The following is a 21,159-nucleotide window of genomic DNA, read 5'->3' on the forward strand; positions in this document are numbered from 1 at the left end:
ATTTTGAACGTTTTTTGGATACTGCGGGCGCAATCTTTGTCCGGCCGAAACGTAAATATGCTTACGACCATTTTGGAACGGTAAGCTTTCTTTTGACGTAACGCACGCGTAGGTACGCTCTATAACTTTCGAGTGCATAGCGGACAGACGCACACCGAAGGACAGACAGTCAGACAGATAGACAGACAGACAGACGTATCCATTTATATATATAGACTAGCTGGAAGTGGCCCGGCGGGTGCCGAGGCTTTTTTGAGGGCAAGTTGTTGTTGGATGAGAGAGAGAGAGCGATTGGGGGGAAGAGAGAGAGCGACTGGGGGGAAGAGAGAGAGCGGCTGGGGGGGGGAAGAGAGAGAGCGACTGGGGGGGAAGAGAGAGCGACTGGGGGGAAGAGAGAGAGCGACTGGGGGGGAAGAGAGAGAGCGACTGGGGGGAGAGAGAGAGCGACTGGGGTGGAAGGGAGAGAGCGACTGGGGGGAAGAGAGAGAGCGACTGGGGGGAAGAGAGAGCGACTGGGGGGAAGAGAGAGAGCGACTGGGGGGAAGAGAGAGCGCGACTGGGGGGAAGCGGGGGAAGGGGAGGGGAGGGGAGGGAAGGGGGGGAAGGGAGGGGGAAGGGAGGGGAAGGGGGTGAAGGGAGGGGAGGAGGGGGGAAGAGGGGGGGAATGGGGGAGGGGGGAATGGAGGGAAGGGGGGAAGAAAGGGGGAGAAGGGAGGTGGGGGACAAGGGAGGGGGAGAAGGGAGGGGGTTGGAGGGGGGAGGGGGGTGAGGAAGGGGAGGAGGGGGGAGAGGAGGGGAGGGGGAGAGGGGGAGTCCCCAAGCCCCCGCCCCCGATCTCCCGATGTCCCGCCCCGCGATCTCCCACCCCCCGATGTCCCGCCCCCCGATGTCCCGCCCCCCGATCTCCCGCCCCGCGATCTCCCGCCCCCCCGATCTCCCGATATCCCGCCCCCCGATCTCCCGATGTCCCGCCCCTCCATCTCCCGATGTCCCGCACCCCGATCTCCCGATGTCCCGCCCCCCGATCTCCCGATGTCCAGCCCCCCGATCTCGCGATGTCCCGCCCCGCGATCTCCCGATGTTCCGCCCCCGATCTCCCAATGTCCCGCCCCCCTATCTCCCGATGTCCCGCCCTGCGATCTCCTGATGTCCCGCCCCCCCCGATCTCCCGATGTCCCGCACCCCGATGTCCCGCCCCCCCGATCTCCCGATGTCGCGAGCCCCGCTCCCCGATGTCCCGAGCCCCGCCCCCTGATGTCCTGAGCCCCGACCCCCGCCATCCCGAGCACCGGCCTCCCGCTCTCCGGAGCCCCACCCTCCCGCTCTCCGGAGCCCCCGCCCTCCCGCTCTCCGGAGCCCCGCCCTCCCACTCTCCGGAGCCCCGCCCTCCCCGCTCTCCGGAGCCCCGCCCTCCCCGAGCTGGCTTCAAGACCGCCGATTGCGGCTGTGAGAGACGGGCCGGCTGGCCCGGTTGCCGGGTTAACCCTTCCCGCTCTCCAAGCCCCGCCCGAGATCCGCACTCCTGCGAGCCCCGCCCCCCCCACCCGAGCTGAGCGGGGAACAGAGAGAGACGCCGCGTCTCAGCTGCTCCTGCTGCGCGCGCACCCTGTGTATGTCCCGTGACCCTCGTGGCTGATGCCGTTGCCCCGGGTAACGTGACACTGGGGGGGGGGGGAAGCTTAGCAGAAGCCGTGGGGACAATTACCTAGCTCGGGCGTGGCTAGGCAGGCGAGGCCCAGGCTTTGAGGCCTAGGTTCTGAGGCCTTACAAAAACGGGGAAAGGTAGGAAAAAGAATCTTCAGGTTCGAGAAAATATTTACAAATGAATGAAGTTTTTTAAAAAACAATTGAATAAAAGCAATTTTTTTTTGCTGGAAATGTATATTTGAAAAGAAAGACGCAGAAAGCGGGAAAAATAATGGAAGCAAGATGGCGGCTACTCACCTCGGTTCAGAACGATAAGGCCCGCCCACACACGCACCGATTGGTCGACCGTCATGTCACCAAAGCGTAGGATTGGTCAATCGTCCCGTCACTCGACTGTAGGAGGGTCCGTCCGCACGCGCCAGGAACCGGGCGTACGATTGGTCGACCTCGAGGTCACTCTATCGCTAATGAGCGGATAATGAGATGCTAATGAGTGGAATTTTGAACGTTTTTTGGATACCGCGGGCGCAATTTTTGTCCGGCCGAAACGTAAATACGCTTACGACCGTTTTGGAACGGTACGCTTTCTTTTGACGTAACGCACGCCGTAGGTACGCTCTATAACTTTCGAGTGCATAGCCGGACAGATGCACACCGAAGGACAGACAGACAGACAGATAGACAGACAGACAGATGTATCCGTTTATATATATATATAGATAGATAGACTAGCTGGAGTGCCCGGCGGTGCCGAGGCTTTTTGAGGGCATGTTGTTGTTGGCAGAGAGAGAGAGAGCGACTGGGGGAAGAGAGAGAGCGACTGGGGGGAAGAGAGAGAGCGACTGGGGGGGGAAGGGAGAGAGCGACTGGGGGGGAAGAGAGAGCGCGACTGGGGGGGGAAGAGAGAGAGCGACTAGGGGGGGAAGAGAGAGAGCGACGGGGGGGAAGAGGGAGAGCGACTGGGGGGGGAAGAGAGAGAGCGCCGGGGGGGAAGAGAGAGAGGGACTGGGGGGAAGAGAGAGAGCGACTGGGGGGAAGAGAGAGCGCGACTGGGGGGAAGAGAGAGAGCGACTGGGGGGGAAGAGAGAGAGCGACTGCGGGGGAAGAGAGAGAGGACTGGGGGAAGAGAGAGAGCGACGGGGGGGAAGAAAGAGAGCGACTGGGGGGAAGAGAGAGAGCGACTGGGGGGAAGAGAGAGAGCAACTGGGGGGGAAGAGAGAGAGAGAGCGACTGGGGGGAAGAGAGAGAGAGAGAGCGACTGGGGGGGAAGAGAGAGAGAGAGCGACTGGGAGGGAAGAGAGAGAGAGAGCGACTGGGAGGGAAGAGAGAGACCGACTGGGGGGTAAGAGAGAGAGCGACTTGGGGGGAAGAGAGAGAGCGACTGGGGGGAAGAGTGAGTGACGGGGGAAGAGAGAGAGTGACTGGGGGGAAGAGAGAGAGCGACTGGGGGGAAGAGAGAGAGCGACTGGGGGGAAGAGAGAGAGCGACTGGGAGGGAAGAGAGAGAGCGACTGGGGGAAGAGAGAGCGACTGGGGGGGAAGAGAGAGAGCGACTGGGGGGAAGAGAGAGAGCGACTGGGGGGGAAGAGAGAGAGCGACTGGGGAGGAAGAGAGAGAGCGACTGGGGGGGAAGAGAGAGAGCGACTGGGGGGGAAGAGGGAGAGCGACTGGGGGGGAAGTGAGAGAGCGACTGGGGGGAAGAGAGAGAGCGACTGGGGGAGGGGGGAAGGGGAGGGGAGGGGGGAGGGGAGGGGGAGGGGGGGGAGTGGAGGGCGGAGAGGGGGAGGAGGGGGATGAGGGGAGGGGGGGAGGGAGGGGGAGGTGGGGGAGGGGAGGGGGGAAGTTGGAGGGAGGGGGGAGTTGGGGGGAGGGGAAGGGGGAGGGGAGGGGGGGAGTGGGAGGGGGAGAGGGGGGGAGGAGGAGGGAAGGCGGGGTGGAGGGGGGGAGGAAGGGGAGGGGGAGAGGAGGGGGAGAAGGGGAGTCCCCGAGCCCCCGCCCCCCGATCTCCCGATGTCCCGCCCTGCAATCTCCCGATGTCCCGCCCCCGGATCTCCCGATGTCCCGCCCCGCGATCTCCCGCCCCCCCGATGTCCCGCCTCGCGATCTGCCGATGTCCCCGCCCCGCGATCTGCCGATGTCCCGCCCCGCGATCTGCCGATGTCCCGCCCCCCCGATGTCCCGCCCCGCGATCTCCCGCCCCCCAATCTCCCGCCCCCCCGATCTCCCGCCCCGCGATGTCCCGATCTCCCGTCCCCCGATCTCCCGATGTCCCGCCCCCGGATCTCCCGATGTCCCGCCCCCCGATCTCCCACCCCGCGATCTCCCGTCCCCCGATCTCCCGATGTCCCACCCCGCAATCTCCCGATCTCCCGCCTCCCCGATCTCCCGCCCCCCGATCTCCCATCCCCCGATCTCCCGATGTCCCGCCCCCGGATCTCCCGATGTCGCGAGCCTCGCCCCCGATGTCCCGAGCCCCGCCCCCCGCCCTCGGAGCCCCGCTCCCCGCCCAAGACGGCTTCAAGACCAGCGAGACGCCGCCGTGCAACATACCATGTGAGGCCCGGCCGGACTCAAGTCGCGCTCTAGGCAGAAGATGACGCGGACGCTGACTCCCGCCCCGCCCACCTTTACTAAGATGGCAGCGGGTGCCGACACTCGGCTCAGGCCCGCCCCCTCCAGCCTTCACAAAGATGGCGGCGATCGCTGGGCTTTTGTCGATCGCTGACGGGAGGCGCCTAGCTCGGGCGTGGCTGGTCAACAGACGCCCAGGCTTTGAGGCCTGGAAAAACAGTGAAAGGTAGGAAAATTATAGTGGTTAGACAAAAGATTTACAAATTAATTAACTTTTTAAAAAAACAATTTGTCTTTTAAAAGCAGCTTTTTTTTTTGCTGGAAATGTAGATTTGAAAAGAAACACGCAGAAAGCGGGAAAAAGAAATGAAAAGTTTGGAATCAAGATGGCGGCGACTCACCTCGGTTCAGAACGACAAGGCCCGCCCACACACGCACCGATTGGTCGACCGTCAGGTCACCGAAGCATAGGATTGGTCAATCGTCCCGTCACTCGACTTTAGGAGGGCCCGCCTGCACGCGCCAGGAACCCGGCGTACGATTGGTCGACCTCGAGGTCACTCTATTGCTAATGAGCAGATAATGAGATGCTAATGAGCGGAATTTTGAACGTTTTTTGGATACCGCGGGCGCAATATTTGTCCGGCCGAAACGTAAATATGCTTACGACCGTTTTGGAATCGTAAGCTTTCTTTTGATGTAACGCACGTGCAGGTACGCTCTATAACTTTCGAGTGCATAGCCGGACAGGCACACACCGAAAGACAGACAGACAGATAGACAGACAGACAGACAGACAGATCGATCCGTTTATATATATAGATATATAGATATATAGATAAAGCTAATGAAGGTGGTAGACTGCAAAGCTGAACAGGTAAGTTATAGGAGGATTTGAATATACTTGGGAAATGGCCAGACAGGTAGCAGATGGAATTCAGTGTAGAGAAATGCAAAGTGCTTCCTATGGGGACAAAAAATACAGGAAGAGACTGTTACTTACATGGAAAGACAATAACGTGTATGGAAAATGAAAAAGTTCTGGGGGTCCTGATTGACAATAAATTGAAGATATCGCAACAATGTATAGTGGCAGTGAATAAAGGAAATCAGAAGTTGGGATGTATAAAAGGTCACTATTGAGCCGAAATAGTGAGGTAATCCTGCCACTTTATAAATCATTGGAGCAACAAGCATTTAGAATAGGGTGTACGGTCTGGTCACCACAGTACAAAAAGGATTTTGCAACTATTGAGAGGATTTAGAAGAGGACAACCAGAATGATGGAGGGAAGGGAGAGATTGGATTATGATGAGTGATTACATAAATTGGCCATGTTCTCACTGGAAAAGAGAAGGTTGACAGATGATATGATTGCTGTTTTTAGGATTCTAAAGGGTCTAGATAACGTAGACCATAACACACTATTTCACATTGTCCAGAACAGTAGAAACAGAGAACATGGCCTGTGCTTGAAGGAGTGTAAATTTAAAGCTAATCTGCAGTAAGATTATTTCAATGAACAAGTGGTAAATCTATAGAATAGGTTCTCTAAGGAGACAGTGGAAAAAGGTGGTATTGATCCATTCAAATGTAAATGAGATAGATTTATTTCAGAAAATAATATGTTGGGATTCAGTATATGAGTAAATTAAGACATGACATATGGTAAGTGTAGCATGCTTAAGAGGAACAAGTGACTTTGTACCTGTGGTTCCCAAAGCTTTCCACTACTGGGGTGTTCTCGCCTCATGTCTAGATCTGTTGTGGACTAATTGATAGATTGATTGTCATTGTTCAACAACTCCATTATTGTTGCATCATGTGACTACCAGGATGGCAGGAGGTGAACTAGATGGACTGTGGTCTCTTTTCGTCTAGCAATTCATGTGCTCAATTTCAAAGACCACCTTCAATTTACACTCCTGCTTCATACCAGTTTCGAATCTTTCCATCTCTGGGCCCATTTCAAAATCCGCCTCAGACTTTTCAGCATTGCATCCAAAAAGCAGTTTACTGAATGCAGTTGGCTGCCCATCTACCCAGAGAAGTTCTGCAGATCAAAGAGTTAGAAAGCAAATGATTTATCTGTAGTGAATTTAAATTTTTACTGTAATAGATGATGTATAAAATTGCCCCTTTTGGGTATGAATAAAGAATTGTATATGTTCCATTAGCTGTTGTAAAGTATCACTTCTGCAAGACTGCACACTTATACATTTTATTATAAATTTATTTTAAAAATGCAATATTGTCATTACATTTTCAGAGATTTTGGGAAGTATTTTATTTAGACATTAATAGGAATAAAATGACATCTATTTTATAAAATAACTTAGTTATCCAGGAAGAAAGAAAATCACTTCAAGGTAGCTTTTAATTATTTTCTCTAATTAATGAATGCATTCTCTGTTTCAGCTCAGCTCACTATAATTGATGTAAAGCTGCTCAAGCACTGTGGGTGATAGAGGGCTACTGGTGTATGATATTGTCCAGACTTTGCAACTGCTTGATGGACTGTAATGGTCATTTCCTACATAATCCTCTCCACATGCCTGGATAGGTGCAGCTGCAACAACATTCAAGAAGCTCAACACCACCCAGGACAAAGCAGTCCACTTGATCAGCACCTCCTTCACTAGCCTAAACATCCAACCCCACCACCACCAGCATACCATGGCTGCAGTGTGTGCTATCTACAGGATGCACTGTAGCACCTCCCATACTCGGGACCTCTGCCACCTAGAAGGACAAGGGTAGCATGGGAACACCATCACCTCTACCATCCTGATTTGGACATATATCACCATTCCTTCATTGTTGCTGGGTCAAAATCATGGAACTCCTTACCTAACAGCATTGTGGGAGCATCTTCACCACACAGACTGCAGAGGTTTAAGAAGAGGCCCATTACCACCTTCTCAGGGCAACTACTGATGGGCAATAAATTCTGGCCTTGCCAGCAATGCCCACATTTGAGAATGAATGAAAAAAGAAGCTGATTTCAGCAAGCACAGTAGTAGGGGCATTGTAGTTGACCTCAACACCCTAGGCTATGAAGGATAAAAAATATCATGGGTTCCTGCCTGTGATTGTTATTCAATGAATGTACATATATGCGGAATTTGAGTGGGGGCAGGTTCAGGCTACGCTCTGATGCCCTTCACAGCTGAATAGTCTGCTGACACTCACTCTCTAGGTTCTCATGCATGAAGAATAGGTGATGTACCAGAGGCTGACCAGCACACATTGTAAAATACCCTATTATATACATTTATACGTAGGATTAGGATTTGGTTTAATCTCATATGATTAAGGTTTTTGCTTTCTTTTCACTTATAAATAGCTTGTAGATGTGTACTCTAGCTATAAATAATAAAATGGTAAAGCTGCTTATTCCCAGAATTCTTCAGGGTATGGATGACATTTAGCAAGAAAAAGCTTTGTCAGCAAGGAGAGGTAATTTGTTAGCAATTAATGCTGAATAAGGGATCAGTAGTCTCCCAGATAAAAGCGTAGCCTATATCACAAACAAACAAGTCAGTGATCAACAGATCAATTAGGAAACTGAAAAACAACTCCTTTTAAAAGATGGTGGTGTGTGACTAGAGCCCTATAAAGATCTTAAGCATTCCATCATAATTCGTAGAGAAAGTCAAGGCCGAAAGAATCGACAAAGGTTTACATTCTCTATCCATTCCGCATTTAAGCGAGTGATTGGGCGACCCCCTCCCAGGCCTCAAGTCATTCTGCTCTTGACCTAGTTGGCTAAGTGCATGAAATTCTCACATTCCCCATAAAAAAAAGACTTGCATTTATATAGCACCTTTCATGACCGCAAGACATCCCAAATCGCTGTACGACCAATGAAGTACTTTTTGAAGTGTAGTCACTTTTATAATGTAGGAAATGCGGCAACCAATTTGCGCACAGCAAGGTCCCACAAACAGCAATGTGATAATGACCAAATGATCTATTTTTGTAATGTTGATTGAGGGATAAATATTGGCCAGGATACTGGGGATAACTACCCTGCTCTTCAAAATAGTGCCATGGGACCTTTTACGTCCTCCTGAGAGAGCAGGCAGGACCTTGGTTTAATGTCTCATCCAAAAGATGGCACCTCTGACAGTGCAGCATTCCCCCAGTACTGCACTTGAGTGTCAGCCTAGATTTTTGTGCTCAAGTCTCTGGAGTGGGACTTGAACCCACAACCTTTTGACTCAGAGGTGAGCGTGCTACCAACTGAGCCATGGATGAGGAAAGATTAGGAAGTCATCACATGAAGAATCAAATGGCACAACCCAACATCCTTATATATTGGATTGACATAGGACTGTGCTATATCATTCGAGATGTAGTTGTTCCCAGTAAAATATCAATCCTGTTTCCTAGCACTCTATAATTATTGAATCAATAATTAATGTTTTTTTATGCCCACAGGCTAATTCAATCAGCTGCAGATGGCTACAATGTGTGTATCTTTGCATATGGTCAGACAGGCTCCGGAAAAACATTTACAATGATTGGAGAGAAGGAAGGGGCAAATCCAGGAATAACACCCAGAGCGTTCAAGAGAATATTTCAAATTATAGATGAAAACCAAACTAAATTTACATTTAAGGTGAGATGATAAATAAATCTAGATTTCTAATTTAAAATATTAGTTCAACTTGCCCAAAGCACGAGAATGTTTTATTATTTATCTCAAATTTCAAATACACCATGACAACAAATGTGGAGTAGTCCGAATCCTGGATATGTGAGGTGCTGAGGCACAGTATTGAAAATATATAGCTATCTTTGGAGTGGGTGGCAGATCCAGGGCCATCTGATTCACAGCCCTTTAGGGCTGAGGTCTTGTTACCAGTCTTAGGTTCTCTCAAAAGTGTTCAGACTGCTGTAATACAGTCCTTCAGCTGCACTTGTCAGCCTCCTCAATGGACAGACTCACTGAAGAGGCAGCTCAAATAAGAAAGGAAATAACTTCAGCCTTGTGCAGTGCCAATCCTGCCATGGGGTCTGATAGACTTCATATCTACAGGGAGAGTGGCAAAGAGGCCAGGAGAAGTGGCGGGTTGTAACAGACCATTGACATTGGTGCTCTCCCTCATGAATAATCCTCCCCCCCCCACCGACCCCCCACCCGCTGCATGATTGCACAGCAGCCTGAAAGAAGGCAGGGCCAAGCTTCCTTCACAGCAGTAGAAGAGTTGCAGCCTGAAACTGGTCCACCTGATGTTTAAGCTCACAGAGATCAAGTGCCACCTCAGGTGGTGGAAGGGACTGTAGATGGATTCTGGGTTGACTTATTTTATTCATTAATTCTCGTGATATGGGTGGCGCTGGCAAGGCTGGCATTTATTGCCCATTCCTAGTTACCCGAGAAGGTGTTGGCGTGCTGCTTTCTTGAACCATTGCAGTAGTGGTTTGATACAACTGAGTAGCTTGCAAGGCCACTTTAGAAGGCAATTAAGAGCCAACCACATTGGTGGGGGACTGGAATCACATATAGGCCAGACCAGGTAAGGGCAGCAGGTTTTCCTCCCTAACAGTTGGGTTTTTATGACAACCCAACAGCTTCAGGGTCCCTTTTACTGATATCAGCTTTTTATTTCTAGATTTTTTTTCTCAAATTGCCATGGTGAGATTTGAACTCACATTCTCTGGATTATTACTCCAAGCCTCTAGGTTAATAGTCCAGTAACATAAGCACTACACTAACGTACACATTATTATTAAAGAAGGAGGTCAAGAGGAAGAGATTGAATGGGGTTAGAATGCCTGCAATAACCTGTTTGCATTATAAGGTTCTGCCAGATAGTTCTCCCAGCAGGAGCTTGACTGACATCTCCTCTCTCTGGCTCCTCTCTTCCTCATATGTTGAGTCATCCTGGTCCTCCTCTGGTGTTCCATTCTTGCTTCTCCAGATGTAAGTCCTAGCCAACAGTTAGGTTGTGAAGCACACAACAGGCGACAATGATTCTGGGGACTTTTGCGGGAGTGTACGAGAGGTCTCCTCCTGAATGATCCAAGCTGCAGAATCTCTGCTTTAGTATGCCTATCGTGTTCTCCATTGTCACAATGTTGGAAGCATTAGCATCATTATATCTCTGCTCGACTTCATTAGAATGAAAGAGTGTCAATAGGTGTGATGAAATATGCCATTCATCACTCATCGGTATTCTCTGCCTGTGACTGTGGTTTGGTTTCAGTTTCATTTCCCTTACCTCAGTTCTGTTTCCTCACCATTGTATTGTATTGTGTGTAGGGCTCCGCCCATACCTGGCCCCTATGTAAGCAGGCCCAGCCTGCCTCACATCCAGTACAGCAGACCTCTGGATGGAAGATACCTCTCCACTGTGTGTTACCTTCTAAGTTAATAAAAGCCTTGTTTTGTTCCGCTAACATTGAGTCTCGGATTTATTGAGGCACGTCAATTTTATTAACTTACTTTTCAACACAATGGATCAACTCTTGAAACCCGAACGTTTGGATTTGGACCAGCATGCTTCGGACGCATCGGCACGCTTCGGACACTGGTTTATGTGTATGGAATTCTTCCTGGACAATTCCGCAGCTGTCACAGGCGCTACGGACGCTGCAAGTATGAAACTCGGAATTCTGCGGAATTGGTTTACCCCCTCATCCAAGACGCCGACACGTACCCGGCCGCCTGCGACATCTTAAAGGCGCATTACCAGCAGCCTACGAATGAGGTGTATGCTAGGCATCTGCTCGCTACTCGCACACAGCGACCTTGGGAATCGCTGGATGAGTTCCTAGGCACCCTGAAAACGCTTGGCAAAGACTGCAAGTGCCAAGATGTAAAAGCCGCAGTGTACACTGACGAGCTTGTTCGCGATGCCTTTATCACAGGCCTCAGCTCCACTTACATCCGGCAGAGACTGCTGGAAAAAACGGGATTGGACCTGAAACAGGCTGTGGACACAGCGCGATTCCTGGACGGTGGGTCCCAGCCGCCCCTCACAGTGTGCGGTCTGGCTACCCTGAAGGTAAAGCCGCCTTCGCTATTCGCGAACCTTACCCCTAACTGCCGGCCAATAGCGACCAAAAGCAGGAGGTACAGCTGGGAGGACAGGCGGTTTATCGCGACTGAGGTAGACAGGCTCCTGAAGGAGCGCATTATTGAACACAGCAACAGCCCGTGGCGCGCCCAAGTGGTAGTGGTAAGGGGTAGCGAGAAGAAACGGATGGTGATCGACTATAGCCAAACGATCAACAGGTACACCCAACTAGACGCCTACCCGCTACCCCGCATATCAGAAATGGTGAACCAAATCGCCCAATACCGGGTGTTCTCCACCATCGACCTCAAGTCAGCGTACCACCAGCTCCCTATCAGACCAGAGGACCGCCCGTACACCGCCTTCGAGGCGAACGGACGCCTCTACCAATTCCTCAGAGCCCCTTTGGGGTGACGAATGGGGTCTCGGTCTTCCAGAGGGAGATGGACTGCATGGTCGATGACCACCACTTGCAGGCAACCTTCCCCTACCTCGACAACGTCACCATCTGCGGTCACAACCAGCAGGATCACGACTCGAACCTCGAGAGGTTCCTGAAAACCGCACAAAAACTCAACCTCACCTACAACGAGGACAAGTGCGTTTACAACACCACGCGCCTCTGCATACTAGGCAGCGTGGTGGAGAATGGGGAAATCGGACCAGACCCCGACCGATTGCGCCCCCTACGGGAGCTGCCCCTGCCCAACACTCCCAAAGCCCTGAAAAGGTGCCTGGGGTTATTTTCTTATTATTCCCAATGGGTCCCCAACTACTCCGACAAAGCCCGCCCCCTCTTGAAAGCATCCTCTTTTCCGCTCTCTGCTGAGGCCCACGCCGCCTTCAAAAGCATTAAGCGGGATATTGAGCGGGCCACGCTACAGGCAGTGAACGAGAACACTCCCTTTCAAGTGGAAAGTGATGCGTCTGACTTTGCCTTGGCGGCCACCCTCAACCAGGCGGGGCGGCCTGTAGCTTTCTTCTCGAGGACCCTCCAAGGGCCCGAGATCAGACACTCCTCCGTGGAAAAGGAGGCCCAAGCCATCGTGGAGGCAGTGCGCCACTGGCGCCACTACCTAGCCGACAAACGCTTCACCCTACTTACCGACCAGCGGTCGGTAGCGTTTATGTTCAATAATAAACAGAGGGGGAAGATTAAAAATGATAAGATTCTTAGGTGGCGGATCGAGCTCTCCACCTTCGATTATGACATCATTTACCGGCCAGGGGCCCTTAACGAATCCCCCGACGCCCTCTCACGAGGGATGTGTGCCAGCACCACCGGGGATCGGCTACAGACCCTCCACAATGACCTCTGCCACCCAGGGGTCACGCGGCTGTTCCACTTCGTAAAGTCCCGCAGCTTACCCTACTCGATTGAGGAAGTTCGGTCTCTGACCAGGAACTGCCGCACTTGCGCTGAGTGCAAGCCTCGGTTCTACCGCCCAGATAGAGCCCACTTAATCAAAGCTACACGGCCCTTTGAGCGGCTCAGCTTAGATTTCAAGGGCCCCCTCCCGTCCGTCGACCGCAATGTTTACTTCCTGAACATTGTGGACGAATACTCCCGTTTCCCATTCGCCTTCCCCTGCCCAGACATGACCAGCGCCACGGTCATTAAATGCCTCAACAGCCTGTTCTGCCTGTTCGGTATGCCGAGCTACATCCATACGGATAGGGGGGCGTCCTTCATGAGTGAAGAGCTACGCCAGTACATGCTGTCCAGGGGGATCGCCACGAGCCGTACCACCAGCTACAACCCCCGGGGTAACGGTCAAGTGGAGCGAGAGAACGGGACAGTATGGAAAGCAGTCACTCTAGCTCTAAGGACCAAAGGCCTCCCTATCTCCCGCTGGCAGGAAGTCCTCCCAGATGTGCTCCATTCGAAACGGTCGCTATTGTGTACTGCCACTAATGCCACGCCTCATGAGCGAATGTTTGTCTTTCCCCGGAAATCCACCTCAAGCGTATCCATGCCGTCATGGCTCTCCACCCCAGGTCCAGTATTCGTGCGAAGGCATGTGAGGGGCCACAAGACGGACCCTCTCGTGGAGTCAGTGCACCTACTCCACGCCAACCCCCAATACGCGTATGTCCGGCACGCCGACGGAAGGGAGGACACCGTGTCCATAAAAGACGTCGCCCCAGCCGGTAACGACAACAACCACGACAACAGCAGCAACAACGATCACAGCAACTCTTACCCACCCACTACTCTTTCATCACCCCCGGAAGAACATCGACCAACGGTACCCCCACCAACTACCCCTTCAACAACCCTGGCGGCACCCCCGGCAGAGACCCAGGAGGCCACCGGGGACACCCAGCCGACACCCACGGCACCACAACAGCTACGTCGGTCACAGAGGACTATCAAACCCCCGAACAGACTAAATCTATAGAAGGGGTGGATGTGATGAAATATGCCATTCATCACTCATCGGTATTCTCTGCCTGTGACTGTGGTTTGGTTTCAGTTTCATTTCCCTTACCTCAGTTCCGTTTCCTCACCATTGTATTGTATTGTGTGTAGGGCTCCGCCCATACCTGGCCCCTATGTAAGCAGGCCCAGCCTGCCTCACATCCAGTACAGCAGACCTCTGGATGGAAGATACCTCTCCACTGTGTGTTACCTTCTAAGTTAATAAAAGCCTTGTTTTGTTCCGCTAACATTGAGTCTCGGATTTATTGAGGCACATCAATAGGCATGGCCATAGTTGGTTGTCAAGGTCCCTTAAGAGCCATCCGTTGAACCCTTGCCCTTCCTCAAACAAGCAGGGAATTCCAGATTGAAGTAGGATGAAGGCACTGTGCGAGTTGCCAGGGGCCCTGCCATTGATATGCATTATCTTGTTCCAGCAATTTTTTGATGAAGTAACAGAGAGGATTGATGAAGGGAATGCAATGGATGTTGTCTACATGGATTTTCGGAAGGCGTTTGACAAAGTACCACATAGAAGGCTGGTTAACAAAATTGAGGCTCATGGAGTAGGTGGGTCAGTGGCAACTTGGATAAGGAATTGGCTTAAGGACAGAAAACAGTGAGTTGTGGTAAATGGCTGTTTTTCAGACTGGAGGATGGTAGACAGTGGTGTTCCCCAAGGGTCAGTGCTGGGGCCACTGCTTTTTTTGATATATAAATTACCTGTATATTGGAATACAGAGTAGAATTTCTAAATTTGCCGATGACACCAAACTTGGGGGTGTGGCAAACAGTGATGGTGGTATAAATCGACTGCAACAGGACATAGAAAGGCTAGCAGAATGGGCAGACAAGTGGCAGATGGAATTTAATACAAAGAAGTGTGAGGTGATGCATTTTGGCAGAAGGAACAGTGAGAGGCAATATACACTTAATGGCACAGTTTTAAAGAGTGGGCAGGGACAGAGGGACCTGGGAGTTAATGTGCATAGTTCCCTGAAGGTGACAGGACATATTGAGAGAGTGGTTAGCAAAGCATATGGGATCTTGGGCTTCATAAATAGAGGTATTGAGTACAAAAGTAGAGAAGTTATGCTGAACATTTATAAAGTGCTGGTTAGGCCACAACTGGAGTATTGCATCCAGTTCTGGTCACCACACTTTAGGAAGGATGTGAAGGCCCTGGAGAGGGTGCAGAGGAGATTTACCAGAATGGTTCCGGGGACGGGGGATCTTAGCTACAAGGACAGGTTGGAGAAGCTGGATTTGTTTTGATTAGAGCAAAGTAGGTTGAGGGGTGATTTGATAGAGGTGTACAAGATTATGATGGGTTTGGATAGGCTAGACGGGGAAAGGCTGTTCCCACTAGTTGATGGTACAAGGACTAGGGGACAGAGATTTAAGGTTTTGGGCAAGAGATACAGGGGGGATGTGAGGAAAAACTTTTTTACGCAGTGAGTGGTGATAACCTGGAATTTGCTGCTGATGGAAGTGGTGGAAGCGGAGAGCTCAATGTTTTCAAGAGGAGACTGGATAGGCACTTGAGGGAAATAAACTTGCAGGGCTACGGGGATAGAGCGGGGGTATGGGACTGACTGGATTGCTCTACAGAGAGCCGGCACGGACTCAATAGGCTGAATGGCCTCCTTCTGTGCCGTTATGAATCTATGGGGCAAAAATTTGGTTGGTTTGCGCCTCCTGTTAGTGCCCTAAGAGGGGGCTAATGGGGCGCAAAGCAACTAGCGCCCGGACGCGGCGATGTTTGCGCAGCTCCCGAAATTGACTAGTTTTTTTGCGGTGGCGCAAAAGTTTACCGTCCCGATCTCCTGCATCCCCAGATCGTGACGTCAGTCGAGTGTGCAATGCCCTGGTGGCGCCCCGGACCAGATATTGAGTGGCGCCCCCCTCCTTTCCGCCTGGCGCAAGCAACAACAGGGAGACTGGAACATTTCCCAGTCGGTGAGGGGCTGTGAGGGGGCACTATTTAAACGCACCCTCTTACTGGCTTTTTCTGTGGTAGACATTTTTGCACCACTCAACCTGACAGAGAGAGAGATTCTGAGAGAGAGATAGAGAGACTTCTGCATAGAGTCAACGCTGTGAAGTAGTTTTGGCTACTCAGCATCACTTTGCAGGTACTTTTGGATTTGACCTTTATTACTTCGATTGCCAAGAGACTATGGGGGCTGTACTGATTCGGGGCATCGTCCTGTGCCTGCAGAATCAGAGGCAACAGAGACGCAGAGAGAGAGTGGCAATCATGGCCAGATGGAGGAGGGCCAACACCTGAGACCTTACCCTCCCAGGGTATTCCGGGAACAATTCTCCTACATTAATTTGTCTGAGGAGCAGTGTTTGCGCAGGCTGCACTTCAGCAAGGAGGTGGTCACTGAGCTCTGCCACCAGCTGCAGCCAGATCTGCAGCCTCAACTGAGGATCAGGACGTCTCTGTCGGTGGCAGTGAAGGTCACAGTGGCTCTGAATTTTTATGCCAACGGCTCCTTTCAAGCAGCTACATCGCCAATATCTCCCACTTTGCGGTCCATTACTGTATGTGTCAGGTCACAAATGCCCTCTATAAAAGGAGACACCAGTACGTCTCTTTCCCGATGACCCGGGCCAAACAGCATGAACGTGCATTGGGTTTTGCTAGGATCGGGGGCTTCCCCATGGTGCAGGGCGCCATTGTCTGCACACATGTGGCATTGCGGGTACCGCATGAGAATGCAGAGGTTTTCTGAAACCGCAAGGGATTCCACTCCTTAAACGTCCAGTTGGTCTGTGACCACGGACAGCTGATACTCGCTGTCAATGCCCGCTATCCTGGCAGCATCCACGATGTTTTCATCCTGCGCCAGACTAGTGTGCCAGAACTTTTCCAGGCACCACATCAGCCAAGTGGTTGGCTCCTCGGGGACAAGGGTTATCCACTCTGCACCTGGCTGATGACACCGCTCTGTAACCCCAACACCCCTGCTGAGCTGCGATACAAAGAGAGCCATCTTGCCACCAGGAACATAATTGAGCAGATGATTGGCGTGCTCAAACAACGGTTCTGCTGTCTGGACCACTCAGGATGATCCCTGCCATACTCGCCTGAGCGAGTCTCCCTCTTCATAGTTGTGTGTTGCATTCTTCATAACCTGGCAATCCTCAGGACCCAGCCAATGCCACCAGGCCTTGGAGCACCACCAGAGGAGAAGGAAGAGGAGGAGAATGAGGAGGAGGATGATCAGCAGCAGCACCAAGGCGGGAGGGAGGCCCACAATGTTGAAACTGCAAGGGCCGTCCATCAACTACTGATAACAAGCCGCTTCTGAGGAAATGGCTTCCGGCATGGAGAACAACATGAATGAAAGCAACCTGCAACCCCAAAGCTGGCCAAGGCAGCAATGATTCCAAAGGCCAAACCTGTACATTTTGAATACAAAATCTTTTTTATTTTACAAACTCTGTGTGTGACATTTCTTCATGACAAACTAATAGAAACAAACACAAAAAATCATTAATTAACATAACTGGTTCTCACAACCTGGAGATAATGTCCAAAACACTGAACAAAAATTTGAACACGAACCTCAGCCTTTAATAAAAAAATTCCTGACATTTCGTCACACCTTCTACTTTTTGCCCTTCGAGGGTGATCTCCTTCCCTTGCGCACATCCCCTTTTCCACCCTACTGCTCCTCCGTAATGGGGCCCCAGTGGCTGCAGCAATGTTGGTGGAAGACTGCTGGTTGTCAGAACCTGAGACTACAGATGCCCCTGAAGGAGAGCCTCGGCCAGCTCTGGGCCTGGAGGGCCCGACTGCAGACTGCACCAACTCTGCATGGGCGGCAGCCATCTGGGCTACAGGCGGTGACAAGTGCAATGGGGAAGTGACAGTGGTGGCAGCAGGAATGCTGTCATCTTGAGAGAGGACAGCAACTCACTTCTCAACCGACACACTGGCACCCCCATGGGGCAGCACTTCAGCATTCGGAGCAATTTGCTGGAGCACAGATTGCTGGCCTGCTGCGGCGTGGTGAGAGCCCCGGGGAAATGTGTCCGAACCAGCGACAATGGCAGCAGTCAGTGCCTGCGTGGCCTCAATCTGAGTCTGCATGAGAGCAGTCTGAGATTGGATCACGGCAGCCAGTGACTGAATTGCAGCACTAAGCATTTGTATGGCATCTGCCTGTGCTGCAACGTAGTACTCCACACTCCTTCTCAGTGCATCAATGCATTCGGGCACCCTTCCCACTGCACCCATGAGCTGAGTGTGCATGTCCACCACCAGGGTGTTCATTTCGGCGATGAACTGCTCCTCCTCTGTGTCCAGTGCAGCAGGACTCGCTGGCCTGCTCTCCCTCTGGGGAGATGGCCCCTGAGCTTCCCTAGCCACATCGCGTTGCTGCAGCTCGCTGAGTCCCGGAGCTTCACCCTCATCAGACCCTTCCCCCCTGCTCCCCTCCAGGGAAGGCATGTTCCCAGTGTGGGCATGGGCTTCCTCGGGAGAGGGTGGTGCTGATGCTCCAGCTTCCTCTTCCTCCTCGCCTGCAGCTTCGCTCCCACTGGCAGCTTGAGGGCCGGTCTTCTCAGCTGGTGAATCACCACCTGAAAGCAGGGAGATACAAGAGTGGCTTTAGCGTGAGGACAGGGGGACAGTAAGGGAAGAAGGAGTGGAGCGATTTAGTAAGTTAGATTGAAAGTGTAAAAGGCTGGTGTTGTGCGGGACAAGTGGAATGAGAGAGGAGAGAAAGCTGATGACCTTACCATTGCTGTCCCGAATGGGGTCGGCCTCTCCGGGGCGATGGGACCGTTCACCTGGTTTGCCACAATCCTGTGGACGCGCACCTCCAGATCACTGAGGGGTTGCAGCTAAGGCGGCCCTCTACCCATCCATTGCTGCTGTCTCCTGTTATAAGATAGCTTGGCCTGCAAGGAAAAGGATGGCGTCTGAGTAAATATACAGCCATGGTCTTGCCTGATGTGCCTCCCATAAATTAAATGCCCTTAATGTATGCAGCCATGGTTTTGCCTGATGTGCCTCCCATAGTTGAATAGCCCTTACTCTATGCAAGGTGTGGAATGTGCATGTGTGTTTCATGAGAGGACCATAGGTCTTGGATGAGTGTTGGTCATTGGGGTTTTAAGACCCTCTGGCCACAGAGTGAGGTTGAAATGGAGGAATGGCGAGGTATTGAAAATTAGCCACTCACCCTGACGACCCAAGTGAGGTCGTTGAACTTTTTGCGACATTGAGTATGGGTCCTGGGATCCATGCTCCTGCAGGAGACGTGCTGAGCCACCTCCCTCCACACTCTTCTGTAATCGCGCGGCAAAGGCCTCCTGCCACTCTCAGGGTAGAGTATAGATCTTCTGCACCCCATCGCGCCAATCAGAGCCTCCAAGGTATGCTCACTGAAGCGCTGAGCTCGTTCTCTCACTCTCTCCATAGTCCTTGGCTGGAAAATGTAGTCACAGGTCTCTCCAGGCCAAGTTTCAAAGCTCCAATGAGCAGGGTGTGGCTGGAGAGCAAAATCGACCCTCCCCTTTAAGAACTGGCCGGCGCCAGTGTGTCTGTGTTCCATCGCTAACTGACATCACCTGCACTGCGCCCGCGCTCTGAGTTAGCGCCTCGCTCCTCGGCCTTTGCGCCTTAAGACAGGTGTGCAGCGCCTGATTTAGCACTCTAATCACCTCCAGGGGCGATAAAAGCCAAGTTTGCAGTCAGAGGTGATAATTAGCGGCAGGCGTTAAACTTTGTACCCGGCCGATAATTGCGCCCCAAACGGGGCGATACCTAATTTCTCCCCCTATGACTCTATGACTCAATCATACACTATCTTGACACTAATTGAGTAATAACTCTTATGAGTCATGTAAGGGGCAGTCTTCTCCACTGGCAATCACATGCCCACATGAGCCCTGTCAATAACGCACTGCACTTTGGCAAATCAGCGAGATCATAAAACCAAGGGCATATGCTTGTTGTGACAATAGTGGTATTTAGAGAGCAACAGTATTTGACACCTTACATTAAAGTGCAGTACAGCAAAAATAAAAATTGTGCAAAATGCCAACTAAAGAAGTACAAAAACTGGATGCACATTATTGAATGCAGAACCTTGTAGTAAAAGAAAGAAAGAGAAAGAAAGAAAGAGAAAGAGAGTAAGTTATTTCTCTAATGGTACAATGTGCACTTCCTACCTGTTGGCTAGGCCTGGAGTCTTCCATCTTGTCTCAAGCAAGTGTTTTATTTTGAAATGGAGTCACATTCATCTTAGGACAGTATTTCAGCATTTTATGACTGGTTGCTGTACTATTGTTTACTATAGGTCTTGGCCTACATGTTGGAGTTGTACAATGAACAGCTTTTGGATCTTTTTATCAACCCTTGTGAAGGTTTCACCACAAAGCTTGAAATAAGAAAGGACAAAAAAGGATTTGTATACATCCAGGGAGCAGAAACAAAGGAGATCACCAGTGCAGAAATGCTCTGTGCATTATTTGAGCAGGGTTGCACAAATCGTCATACAGCAGCCACAAGTAAGACTATCTCATGAAATCCACTTATTTAACAAATAAGGCCAAGTTTTACTTACCTATTTATGTTAGTATAATGTGCCATATGATTTTAATAGAGCAGTTTGAATGTGCCATATGCTTTGTTTATGCCATTATATTGCCCAGGTTAACAGCTACTCGCTCATTACATATTGCATTTAAACTGAAGAAGGGCGGAGAGAGAGAAATTAAATTGTAATGATGCTAATAATAAATCCATCATAAATATAAAACATGCTGTAAATTAAATGCACCAAACAGTGGAATCTGCATAGGAAGATCCCAGATAGTTCAAAGTGCTGTAGCACACTTGTGTGTATAAGATTTATTGTAGCATATGTATTGTTATTTATTCCCTTTTTTCCCAATATTTTGGTCATTAACCCATTTTACTGTGACTTGTTCACATTTATGCAAAAAAATGACAGACAAACTAAGTGCAGAATTCTAATCCCTTATGCAGGGAATGAATTTCCAGCAACGAATATGAACTAGAAATTTTCCTTGACTATTATCTATTGACACGCCTCAGATTGATTTATAAATTGCATGTGTGGTATTTAGACCATTACTTATCTGCATAGATAACCCAAAATTTCCTCAGGGGTTCTCCCTATCAGTTGCTTTGGCGGAAGTTTATCGGAAACTCTGGATAGATGCATAAACAAGGTTTTGCTGATTTTCCTCCAAAATTTCTACAGCTGATCCATTTTCCTGGGTTGGGTTTCATTCAGCATGCAGGGCAGGCTCCTGCTGATACTTCTGCCACCAAAAAGGAGCCCACTGCTGCCAGGCTGCAAAATTCAGCTTGCTTCAACAGGAAATCCCCTTGTAGCATCAGAAGGAGGAGAAACATCATCATAAAGGGGCAGAAATGCCCTGAAGATTAAAAAAAAAAGTAACATCAAGGCTCTTAATGAGCTGTGGACGCCCAATGAAGTGG

General features: G+C 50.9%; 1 protein-coding gene across 1 annotated transcript in view; it reads left to right on the forward strand.

Moving 5' to 3' along the window:
* The window catches only part of kifl (kinesin family-like), a 205,785-nt gene that overhangs the window by 155,756 nt on the left and 28,870 nt on the right, over window positions 1-21,159 (forward strand). The window contains exons 18-19 of the mRNA XM_085962276.1: window positions 8,661-8,841; window positions 19,988-20,198. Of these exons, the coding sequence (XP_085818402.1) occupies window positions 8,661-8,841; window positions 19,988-20,198 (392 nt within the window). The remainder of the gene's footprint in view (window positions 1-8,660; window positions 8,842-19,987; window positions 20,199-21,159) is intronic.

Source organism: Somniosus microcephalus, chromosome 1 (assembly GCF_052327205.1).
Source record: "Somniosus microcephalus isolate GS21.2 chromosome 1, FLI_Smic_1.0, whole genome shotgun sequence".
In the NCBI taxonomy this organism is placed as follows: domain Eukaryota; kingdom Metazoa; phylum Chordata; class Chondrichthyes; order Squaliformes; family Somniosidae; genus Somniosus; species Somniosus microcephalus.